We start from the raw sequence: 12,754 nt of genomic DNA on the forward strand, positions 1-12,754 counted from the left end.
TTCATCATTGCTTTTACCACATTATTGCTCTGAGACCTTTGAGTTGTTTATTCTTTGTTTCCTTAGTGCTTATTCTGAAAGCAATCAGTAGGAATGTTGTCAGTGTACATGTGCATATGTTATTTCACAGCACACCCTTGCATCCAAATTCCTTTCTTGTTGGTCATCTTTACATGTATTTTCTGGGCTAGAAATATGCCAGTAATTCCTGCTACTGATCAAGGGATTCTTGATGTTTATGGATTTGGTTGGGATGGGGAACATATGTGGTCCTTTATCCTGACAAGTGCAAAAGAGGACTGAAAGAAGTTGCCACTGTGAACAGAAGGAAAACCAAATTGGCTAACTACTAAGTACCAGTGAAACTGAGATAGTTGCTGTCCTACTTAAGATCATCCTTGCAAATAAATGTTTTTTTCTTTGGATAGGGTATCAGCCAGCCCAATTGCTCTGCTGTATCTCAGAAAGCATTTTCTATTGTGGAGAATTTAAATAGGATGTGAAGGATGCTGGTCTACATTCCCATCAATTACTGCTTTGCTCCTCACTCTTCCTCCCCTCCATTTCTGCTTGAATTCCTTTAATAACCTTGTTAAAAACTGGTAAGGCATTGTCACTTGTTCCCATTAAGGTCAGCTGAGCAGTATTGATTCATAACAAATGCAAATTGATCCATTAGAGTCAGCGTTGAATCTTGCTTGACAGAAGCCTATGGTTCTAAGAATTTCTCAGGGCAGCAAGTGTAGCTTATCTTTGCCTACTAAAATGCAGAATAGTTACACAATGCTTTACAAATAACTTTCAGTAATTAATAGAATTTGATGATTTTTTCACATATCCAAGGAACTGTTCAGTGCAGTTTGCTTGTATTGTAAAAATATTTGCTGATTTAATTCACACCTTTGAAAAATGTAACGTGAGCTAAGAAATTGTTGTCATTTTGTCCTTCAGAACTGTCTAACATCTCAGGATCTGACTGTCACTTTTAATTGCATCCTAAACAACAAATTTAACAGAACTTGAGAAATTTTAATTGCTGATATCCTTAAGTGTGAGATAATGGGTGTAACTGCAACTAGGAGACTGAAAATTCTGTGATTTGATGTCTTGGTGTAATTCAGTAGTGTTTAGTCAAGAGAACAGCTTCCCACCTGTATGCTGTAGTTAATATCTTAACATATTTAGATAATGTTGTCTTCTGTCTGCATTTTGGATTTGCCTGCCATTGTAGTGTGCAAGTGTTCCCCCCAGACTCTAAAAAAGATTGAATGTAAAGATGTATATGTGCATTTATTATAAGCAGACATGCTACAAATAGGAATAGCTATCATAAATCTAGTGACATATACGAATATAGACATGTACATGATTACAAATTCCAGTTGTTGGCTTTTGCCCTCAGAATGCCTTCTAAAGATCTAAGTTTGAGGATATTGCTTTACTCTGGAAGCCAAGTTTCTTCCCTGCTCTCAGTAAGGTAGCCAGGTTTGAGCTCCTTGTTGCATCTGCAGGGAGACATTTTTTTAAATATAAATAAAACATATAAAACATATATATATATGTTTATTTATCTGCACCAGGCCTGTGATGTCAGGTCATCTGTTTGTCTGCACATCTTTAATCAGATCATCTACTGAAAACATGTGGTTTTATGATAGAGCCAACTGTAATTGTAAGCTAATCTTCTGCCTCTGCACCTTCAGTGCCTTTGGCTTTATGCCTGGTACTACTCTTAATGGTATGTTAATACCAAATAATGCAAAAACATTGCTTCCTTAAGAACTTAATAGGATGTACTGTAATGGAGATAAATGGTCTATAACACACACTCTTTTCTTGTGTTTTAGAAAAATGAACTGAAGGATGCTGTGCAAGAAAAGAATCGCCTGAGCCTTCAGTATGCAAATGTGTCACACAAAGCCCTGCAATATGACCAGGTACCAATCCTAAACACAAAACACATACATTAATTTGTTACAGTAGTCAGTCTTCAAAGATGGATTGAGTAGTCACCTCTAGTTTTTATTTTCTCTTAGAAAACACAAAGACTTTTAATTAAAAATAAGTTACATGTGTATCTGACAAACAAATGCTATTTTCAAGTGAAAATAACAAGTGAAAAAGACAGACTGATAGATGATACTGACTGAGAGATGCATTATTCCTGATGCATCTTTCCTTAATGTCACAAATAGGTATTAGGCTTTGGAAAAAAGGTGATTTTTTTTCAGTAATTTTGATTATACTTGATTGAAAAAAAGATCTCTAATTTTTCCAAAGATTGCTGACAAAAAGGATTTCTTACTGGCAGTGTCTTTTCCTTCCCTTCTGCATTTTTCCCTTGCACTTTTTTCGTTTCTCAATAAAATGTTGAAATGCCATTCATTGTCCAGCAGTAAATTTTGCAAATTTTGTTATCAGCTGTTATTTTCCCTGTAGCATGACATATGGCATAAGTCTGTGTCTCAGCTATTCTAGGTCCTGTTTTCATAGTAAGCTTTTTTTTTTTTTTTTTTTTTTTTTTTTTTTGCCTGTTTCAGGACAAAAGATCTTCCTGAGTACTGTGATTTTTATCTGTGGCAAATTCTGGGTGGCTTAAGTAGCATGGGCTGACATGCCTTACCTCATCACATATGTATTCAGTGGAAGAAACATCATGAACCAGCCACTTTACAAGGCTACGTTTAGCTAAAAATAAAACTCCAATCTGGGATTTCTACAGGGCTTAAGTGAGTTGCTCAGCAACCTCATTCACATCAGAAGAGCTGTAGCTCATACAGACGCTGATGAAAGCCCATCCCCAAGCCTTGCAAAACGGTGGTAGCTGCATGCTTTGATATCTCTGGCACACGTGTCACAGAGCACTGTATTTCCAAACCAAAGGAGGTCTGACTTAGTCCTAAGATAAAGCAAAATAGTGAGATTTAGAGATGGCTGTGCATGTACTCAAAATTTTCCATGTAGCACCCAATATCAAAGCAGATTGGAAATTTTTAGTTGGTCAGGATATAAATTATTTTTATATACAAAAGCAGCATGACAGTGTGTTATACTGGGTAGAAGGTGTGGATCATAGAGTTACTCAATTTTATTCATCCATCTATCTGGAATGTCTTCATCTCCTTAATGTTTTTCTCTTCTTTTTATTGCTGTTTACACACCACCCTTACTGTTTGGTTCACAAATCACATAAACACTTACATAGGCAGTTTTATATTCTAGCTGGCAGAGAAATAGCATGCAGCATTAATGCAGTGAAGGCTTAGTACTTTGGTGTCAGTAAGAAGATTAGCTCTCTTACTATCAGAAAGTGATGACTTACATGGTTAATAATACTTTATTATAGGTAACGTTTGTTTCTTTCTGAAGAGCTTGAGAAACACTGAAAAACCTAGTAAGAGCAATTTAAAATATAAAGGTGTGGTATCAACCTTAGACACATTAGCTAAATTAATAATAAAATTACCTTTCACCATTACGATGTCAGGATTTATCATACTATGACTATAAAATACTATGCAGGACACATTACAAAAATTCTGTGTGTCTGTGCTTCTGGTTTTTATATCCCAGCCTCTGTAGGATCAAAGACTTCCTATAAGTATACCCTCTCACTTTCAACAGTTTTAAAAATATGTGAGATATGAGGAATTTTGCAGCATACCTTGGCTGTTAACAAACCTTGTTTGTTCCTGCTTGTCTAACAAGATCTCTAAGGAACTGCTGTTTTTTCTTTTTTTTCTCCTTCCCCCATACATAAAATGAGACTGAGGATAGATTGTATGGTTTAGATTATTTCTTACTATTAAGAAAGCATGAAACTAAACACACATGAATGTTGAATGCAGAAATCCAATAGAGTTAGAGCTCAGCCCTGAAGGGGAAAACCTAGTTTGTTCTTTTCCCCCTTGAGAGCTGACCTGAAAAGCAGGCCAACTTTATCCGAGCAATTGGAGCTGGGAGAATGTTTATGCATTCTGCTGTGTAGCACAGATATAACAACTGCTCATTTATGCACAATGTAATTATTGAAATTCAGCTCTGAGAAAGGGGCAAGTATGAGTTGTGCTACTTTCAAGTGCACCAAATAAGAACAAAATTGTACTTCATTTATGCAGTTTTGTGTTGTTACTCTGCATAAGAGGAACAAAGTTACATTTCTGGAGCAGAGTTCTGGTGAAAAAGTTTGTATCCCTACAAGTGCAGTGACACCAGGCTTTGACTTGTTTTTCTGTTCAAGTGAATATGCATGGTAGTGTTTTTATATAAAAATACTCTTTTTGGAATCTATTTCTATGATACCTGATATCATACCATTTTCGTGGCTGTTTCTGAATCGTTTTTTTCTAAAAATATCAGTGGTGTGAAAAGTGAAACATATTGGAGAAGTCTAAAGTGAGGGCAGAAGGTGCACTTCTGTATTCAGGCACAGTAGTCATAGCTCAGCATTTGTGATTTATGTACAACACAGTGAATTTGTGAGTGGCAGAGAGCATTTTTCAACCTAAACATGTCAGTAGAAGAGAACTATCATTTCTCATAGAATTTCTTTCACCAATTGGCTGACAGTTATTCACTGATGTAACAAAATAAACCTGCAGTTTATTTTCCTGGTCTATGTAAGTAGTTTTGGCTCTTACGAGTTCAGAAAGTGAAATATACTTGAGCAGAGTTCTGGCCTTCCTAACTGACACAGATGAAGACACGTTTAGTAAGTGGGAAGTTGTGAGATGAAAAATAAATTTGTTGATGCACTGAACAGAGAAACGTTGCAGATCAAAATGTTCCCTAATTTCTGACATGAAACTAGAACTGCTTACGATGGCACTCAATTTAGGTCAACTGGGAATATTGATGTTTTGATGTGGTCTGTGTAATTCAAGTTCATGCATATGCTATGACTTCTTAAACAATGGTAGGGAGCATTGCATTTGCACTTGACAAGTTTCATCCACACAAAAGCAAATGAACAAAAAGGTAGACTCATCAAGTTTTATGCTATTTACATACATTTATCATGCTACTCTGTGATATACAATATTCAGAAGGAAGAAGTCCTGGCAATAAGGCCCTGCAGAAATATATTAGAATTATTAGTGTTGCTAAAAGTAACAAATTATCAGAAGGCAACTGGTAGAATTAGTTGTGTTACTTTCCGACCTGGGAAATGAAAATATACACAGAACATTGTGCAAAGACTGACGTGTAGAAAGCAGAGAATCGGATTATCACTTGAGTGATCTTAAATTTTCATTATTCTGAGTATGTGCTCTTTGATGCTGAACAAAAATCCCGAGATGTGTAAAATATCTGCAACTCTACCTCTCCCTGATTCATTTCCTTCCCAAATTACATTAGCAGTCTGACAGGTACTGTTTGTTCCTATAGACCCTCTACTGCCAAAAGGGAAGGATGTGTATCAGAATGCTGCCATGCTGACCTGCTCCCCAGAATTATTCAGACTGCAGTGATTATTTAGTTTTAGAAGATTCTTTACAAAGGTTGTCAGTATCAAGTATTTCAGAGGCAGAGAAAATTAAAGCCTAAGTAATATTTTCCTGAAGCTTTTCCAAAATATTCTACTTCATTCATTCTCAGTAAATTAACTGAGGATCAAGCAATAACAAACTTGCATCACTGAAGGTAATATTTCATTACTTCTTTTTTTCCACTCCATTATTCTTCAACAATATACATTGGCTGATCTGAGCAATGAAATACAATACGAAGGATGCAGGAAATTAATAGATTATGAAAATCAGTTGTTTAGTAGTTTCCTTAGTTATCAAGAAATGAGGGAAGAGGAGAAGGAAAATCTGTGCATGGGGAAAAAAAAATCCTGAGTTTGACGATAATTGCATCAGTTCTTGTGGAAAACATGATTTGTTTCATTTTCTTCTTTCTTTTTTTCTAGTCCACTGCACTCTCAAGTGCCCTCTTACAAAGACAAATATGAGATCTGGCTGCAACCATTTAGATTGTTTGGTCCATGGTGAAATTTGCAAATTAACAAACTGTAGCCAGAAGGCAAATTGGCTGAATCAGTTTCCAAAACATCGCTTTAGAAAATATCTCAGAGAGATCCATGTCAGAGATTGCTTAATGCCTTTGGTTCTTAAAGAAAATGGAATTACGGTAATTAAATTGTAAAAAGAACTTGTCACTTCTCCTAACTGAAGCTAGAAATTAAGATGAGCTGCACCTAGATTAAAGCAAGTCTAAGCATTATCCCAATTCTTCACACTGCTTTGCCTGTCCTTATTCAGTAATCCTGCAAGCATTGTTCATGCTTCTACACTTTGTATTGCAGTTAACAAAGGAAAACAGGAGCTTCTTGGAACATTGTTCCATGAAAGTATTTTGGCTCTTTCTTTTTCTTTCTTACCTCCTATTAGCATTGCGGAGAGGGAACAGCAGTATTTATGAAACAGAATGTGAACATTTTATGAAGATACTTATTATGGATGAGTTTTCATTATTAACATAAAATTGTTATTTTTGATGTGATCTGAGCTGTGTAAGGATCCTAGTGTTACACATCAGTATAGCATATAAACTCATAAACTGTTTGTGTTATTTCCTATAAATCAGAATCTCATCCATTGTGAAGTCAAGAAAGGCGTTTTCCATGGTGGAATAAAGTAGTTCATTGTTATATTTTCTTGCTTTCTGTGTGCACTTATAAAATAGTTGATTTTGCTGGTGATCTATGAAATCCTATAAACATGCTGAAATGGTTAAGTTAGCACCAAATATATTAAATAGGAAACCAAATCCTATTTGGTGCGTATCTGATTCTTTAAAAACCTGCAGTATTATAGAGACCCTGATTTAAAATACTAGCACGGGCTGATCGTGCACTGTCCTGTATTTGATTTTGTCCTGATGTCAATTTAAACTAATGAATAGTTCAGGAGAACTAAAATGTGTGAGTTACATTTCAGTATGTACCAAAAGCTCAGTCCATTTTTATATAGGAATTGCTTTGATTGTCATCTACTGTATTTACTGTATAATACATGTATTTATTCAACTTGAGATCTTTATGCATTGCCACAATTTGGTTGCCTGCTTTTAGACCTTCCTGAAAGAAAATGACTTTCCTATATACACCAATTTGGGGTGCATGCAATTTCCTCACAGAAGAACATTCCCTTCCATCTACCTTTTATTGTTTCCTTTTTCTTTGAACTTCTTTCCTGTTTCATTTTCATATACAGAAATGTTTTTTTCAGATATTCAAAGGTATTCGTGGATTAATCATGTATTTATTGTCGTAGGTGAAGTCAGACTATGACCATCTTAGAGAAACCCTTATCAGAGTAACCAAAGAACGAGATTTGGCTGTAAAGGGAAAACACCAGCTCCAAGCCAAGCTGGAGAACTTAGAGCAGGTCCTAAAGGTATGTATGACACTGTGAAGTCCAGTGATGCAGTACTTCTATAGCGTGTTTAATATTCCTCATATTAATTAATTATAAATTAATGGTGTCTATGGTGTTAATTATAAATCAGTGGTGTCTAGCCAGACTTGCTTTCTAAGATACAATTGTTGGTATATCATCAATCTGCTGCTTCCTTTTCAACTTAGAAAAATTCAAAAATGTGTTTTTATTCACAAGTGCATTTCTCAGTAAAGGTTTTAATGTATAGTTGAAGATGCTGTCATGCTTGTGAGCTGTCAGAGTATACCTTGGAGAGATTGAAATTCCAAATCCTCCTTAAAGCTTGTCCAGACAGATGCAGTTAATTGTGTATTTCATGTGTCCTCGTATGTTCAGGAAATTTGTGGTTTAAAAAATGCTTTGTAGCTTTCCAACCAGTGGAAAGTTTTGAGAAATACTTAACCTAGTTTCTCTGCCAGAAGAGAAGTATAGTTTACTTTCTATTATCTCAGGATATATCAACAAAGCTGAAAAGGAAAGATGAAAAATTGCTGAATTAGCTAACTCATGGGAATCTTCTGTGCCTCTGAAACAGAAAAGTTCTGATTTTCTGATGTGTTCAGCCAGCTTTTCCCTTTCATGTCACTGAAATTGTGCCCACCCATCTGCACGCACAGATGACAAGTCCTTTGAGCAGAAAAGTACTTGGGTGAAAATTAAATTTGCTCCCCATTCAACATCATGTATGAGTTCTGTGTCGGAACAAAACTCTAGTACTTAAAAGCCATTTGAGCTTGTTTTAGCATTGTTTAGCTGCACATTATGGAAGTGTAAAAATCTCTGCTGTAAGATATAATTAGTTACTTTGTTTTGGTTGCAGCTGCAGGTAGTAGTGTGTAAGAAGTGAGTGGGCTGGAGCTGGTAAGCTATTCATTGTCACATCTCCCTGCTGCCCATAAGGAAGCTGGAAAAACAAGTGGGGTTGTTAAGAGCCATTTCAGAAATGTTTTATACTACAAATGTCTAGCACAAGTTCTAATGAAAACTGAGATGTCCACGATGTCATCAGTTAGTTCTCTGTGGCATAGCAGGGTTCCCACCTTTGATCTGAAAGATACACTGAAAAGGTTCCTTCTTCACAATTTCTTTGAAGCACAGAAGATTATTCGCCAGTTGTTTTGAAATATGAAGACCTTACTGTATTTGTCTGTGCTCTTCTAGATACGGATTTGCTTTCTGATGTTAGAATAACATTGTTATGACCCCTAGAAGGGTTGCAAAAAGGGAAGTGCAAATTTACATGTTTAGAAAGTTCTAATTTTCCTCACAAATGATATCAATTACAAGGGCAAATGGATTGCCACCACCTACACAAGCTGATGGCAATGTGATCATGCAAACCACTCTTGAAGGAAGAAGGAGAAAGAATTCAGCAGCTCAGAACTTGCTGATCTTCCAGTGGTCTTTGCAGTCTTCCTACACTCCCCTAACCTGTTCCCCTCAGGCTCGGAACAGGAAATGACACCAGCTGATGTGCGGATAGGAAGCGTGAAATAGATTGCAGACAGAACCAATCTGTGAGCAGAGTGGGAGGAGAGGGAATGTCTTCTGCTTTGGAGGAGCTTTAATTGCTGTGCCAAGGAAGGAACAGATGCTGGAGTGAAGAGATTCCTTCCTGCTTTATGTATTAAGTAGATCACAATAGTACTAAAGCACCGTGAGTGACTTCTGGGTTAGTGTAGTTGACCAAATGGCCTTAAAATCTGCCAACTATATCTATCACATTCTTATTTAAGGAAACTGAGAAATTAAAAGCGGGGGAGAACCACAGATCATGTATCACAATCTGTTTCTTTATTACACGTTGTAGATTTGCTGTATGGTCACTGCATTAATTATTTATTGATCTTTCCAAAGGTTTATAAATGTCCTCTAGTAGCTTTTTTAAAAATAGCACGAATTTAAAAATATTGAAACGTACTGTACCAAATCCTCTAGTAAATCTTGAATTGAGACTTTTTTTTTTAATATTTAAAGCTTTTCTAGATTAGCAGTGGGAAAATGTCTTGATTGCTTCATCATTTCTTGAATACGAGTCACTTCATTGTCAAGTTGTACATGAGATTTAATGGCAGCTGCTGAGCTCAGTAAATGTAGCTTCATGCTAATTTAAATACTGAGTGGTGGTAGTCAGCAAAACAGGCAGTTTGTTTAGTTGAGAAGAGAATTGAACCATCATTTTTGGTTATTATTAAATAAACTCTAAATAATAAGCATAGCTCAGAAATGTTTACAGCCTCACTATGCTGACCTTCTTTGTTATTTAGTTACATGTAGCAGAGAATTAGCAGCTCCTAAAAAGTCAGCAATATGCTGGATACAGTTTTCTTTTGTATATAAGAGATATTTTGGCCTGTTTGAGACAACTGCCACCATATATTTCTAACTGCATATTCCTAATAGGTTCTGTGTAATAGCTCATGGTGTGCAGATAAGGCACTGTGTCTCAGAACAGAGTGTTAGAATATGTAATTTAGAAAATACAAATCTGTAATACCCATTTTGCCAGAAAAGATATCAGAATCTCTAGTGATCTTTCTTAGCTCTGATTTATTAAAGAGGGTGTTTGAATGGTACAGTGCTGTTGAGAGAATAATAACCTGTAATGAAAAAGATTTCTATCTAAAAGGGTATCTTGACATTGTTCAGCTTCCCAGGAAGTGTGCCTCATACTGCTTTGAATCATTAGTTGTAACTGTTCTTAAAACTATTTTTTAAATATCGTGAAGTCATTTTTTTCTAAATCTGTTTTTGTTTTACTCTGTGTGATTTACCATAACTAATGAGCAGAGAATAACAAAAGTAAGCTATTTTTGAGGGGTCATCATTTGGAAGACAGAAACAAACTCTAGATAATGAGGTATTTAGGGAATTGTCAAGCTAATTTTTTTCCAAGCTTTACTTCAGTTTAAACGTCACGTATAAAAATGTAACTGATGGATAAGAAGACTTCTGTTCACTTAGGCATCATAGAGGCCACACTGCTGGCAGTGACAGTCAGATCTCCTAAAAGAGACTGCTGTCAGAATGCCTGAATTTAGCAGTGACAATATTCATCTTGGTACTGACCAATTTAAGATTCTGTTCAGATTCTCTTTTGTCTAAAAGTGATACCAGAATATTTTTGTGTTGACCATCTGCAGTCCTGGGACTGGCAGTATGTTTGTCTAAGATATGTTGAATCCCCTGATAGTTTCGTCTTCCATTCTTTGAAACAGCATATGCGAGAGGCTGCTGAACGGCGGCAACAGCTGGAGTTGGAGCATGAGCAAGCCTTGGCTGTCCTCAACGCCAAACAGCAGGAAATTGAACTCCTGCAGAAGGTAAGAGAAGGAAATGATAGTAAGATATAACAGCAAATTACAGTGATAAAGCACACGTCACAACAATCACTAGGTTTAAAGAAACTAAATCCACAGCTACATAACTAGTTCCTATTTTCACCCCAAAATCCCAGCCCATCTTCCTTGCCTTTACATCAAGCTTGGGACTATTTTTGTATTCCTTAAGTGCCTTAATCCAGCCTTAATTTTGTGGTAATTGAAATGCAGAGAATCTACCATTCCCTTCTCAGTTTGATTAACCTGAACAGTTAATCATTCTCACTGACACTGAATAGGATTTCTTTGGCTTCCTCTTCTTGTCACTGGTGAGTCACACTATTTTTTCCCCCTATATTAGATTAATGCAACTCCTTGTCAAGGTCTGTGCACGTTACAGTTGATCTTTTTCATGAACTAAATGGCTGTTTAAGTACCTCATTGGTGTGCTTGTTCTTTAATTTGCAAGTAGACATATTTTATCACAAGGTGCATCTTCTCAATGTTCATTATAATACATAAAAACATGCTATTGAGTTTCACTTCTGCCAAAGTCATTTGAAGTTGTTTTGATGTCAGTACTAATGTTCACATTTCCAGTTGCTGGAGTAGATCAAAATACAGAAATAATAACACCAATGGTAATTTGAGTAAGGGTTGGCATGGACAGACTTTGTCAGCAGAGAAAAAGATGTACATAGCTACAGATTTGCTTCTAATAGAATGTTTCATTTGTCCAAAATCTTCCAGCTAATTTTCTTTCAATCTTTTCTATTTTATCTATTAACCATATTTCAAAACGTCAATTTTAGTTACGTGTAACTGCCATTATTTGGACCTCTACATACATTTTGAACTTAAATTTTTTTTTGCTGGTGGTGATGGTATGTTGGGATTTTGTTCATTTCCTTTTTTTTTTTTTTTTTTTTTTGGTGGATTTTTGTGTGTGTGTGTGTGTGTGTGTGTGTGTGTATGCATGTGTTGTTTTTTGCATTTGCATGCTCAAATTCTTTTCCACTCTGTCATTGTCATGATGGGATGAATCACAGAATTTTAGACTTTAAAAAAATGCACATTACAAATAGAGCCCGATGCATTTGCAGTCACATTTTAATATTATAAATAAGAATTCATTCTCTTCTTTATATGTGTATGAACTCTTCAGATTATCAGCCTAAAAGGAAGAATGTAATATTGTTGATCCAAGTTTTGTGTTGAAGGGGAATCAGGTGGTCTTCTCCAAGAAACCTTAATATAGGATGGTTCGATGAAAGAGAGAGATAGCTATTGACACAGCTTTCCTAATCATTTATCAAGAATCATATTCTGGGTGGATTTTATTAAACTTGTAATGATGGATAGCACCAGGCTTTCTATTACCTGCTATGTTCACTAATGCTCCTTGAGCCATTATTTTATCAGGTGCTAGCAATAAGACTCATCTGTAATGCAGGAAGAAGTAGGACTGTGTGTGCAGGGCCAAAACAGGTTTTATTACTGTGCGTGACAGTGAAGCATAGCTTGAATATGTGGTTTTTGTTGTGACTTTATGGCCTGACCAGCTTCTCTTGCAGCCAGCAAGCAAGCATGATGGCCCTTGTGCATGAGGATGATTTAAGTTGTTACAGTTGTGTCAGTGTCCTTCGTTGCTCCAGATTATCTAGAAAGTTTGTGAGGCATTGCCCCCTGCTAAACTGAAGTTTTTGAAGACATTTCTCTGATAAGAAATATTCTGAATGTGATCTTTGATATAGAGCAGTGAGAAGTTAACAGGCAAAGTGAGTGCATTGCACTGCCATCACCCTGATACAAAGGTTAATAAATAATTTTGCTCATCTTGGTCAAGCTTCAATAAAGAAGACAGTGAGAATTTAAATGGAAGTAAAACAAGGGCAGTGAAGAGTTACTCAGTGCTGCTTTTTTTGTGTTTTTTAAGGCTCACACTATTCGTGAACAGAATTTGATTACTTCTGAGCTACTTAAAACAAC

At 36.0% G+C, this 12,754-nt stretch overlaps 1 protein-coding gene across 2 annotated transcripts in view; it reads left to right on the forward strand.

Annotated features, from left to right (window-relative positions):
* The window catches only part of RIMBP2 (RIMS binding protein 2), a 116,771-nt gene that overhangs the window by 62,102 nt on the left and 41,915 nt on the right, over window positions 1-12,754 (forward strand). For both annotated transcript variants that reach the window (XM_085238704.1, XM_085238703.1), the window contains 3 exons: window positions 1,848-1,937; window positions 7,281-7,403; window positions 10,664-10,768. In XM_085238704.1, coding sequence (XP_085094830.1) covers window positions 1,848-1,937; window positions 7,281-7,403; window positions 10,664-10,768 — 318 coding nt within the window. The remainder of the gene's footprint in view (window positions 1-1,847; window positions 1,938-7,280; window positions 7,404-10,663; window positions 10,769-12,754) is intronic.

This window comes from Meleagris gallopavo, chromosome 17 (genome assembly GCF_905368555.1).
Source record: "Meleagris gallopavo chromosome 17, MGAL_WU_HG_1.1, whole genome shotgun sequence".
NCBI lineage: Eukaryota > Metazoa > Chordata > Aves > Galliformes > Phasianidae > Meleagris > Meleagris gallopavo.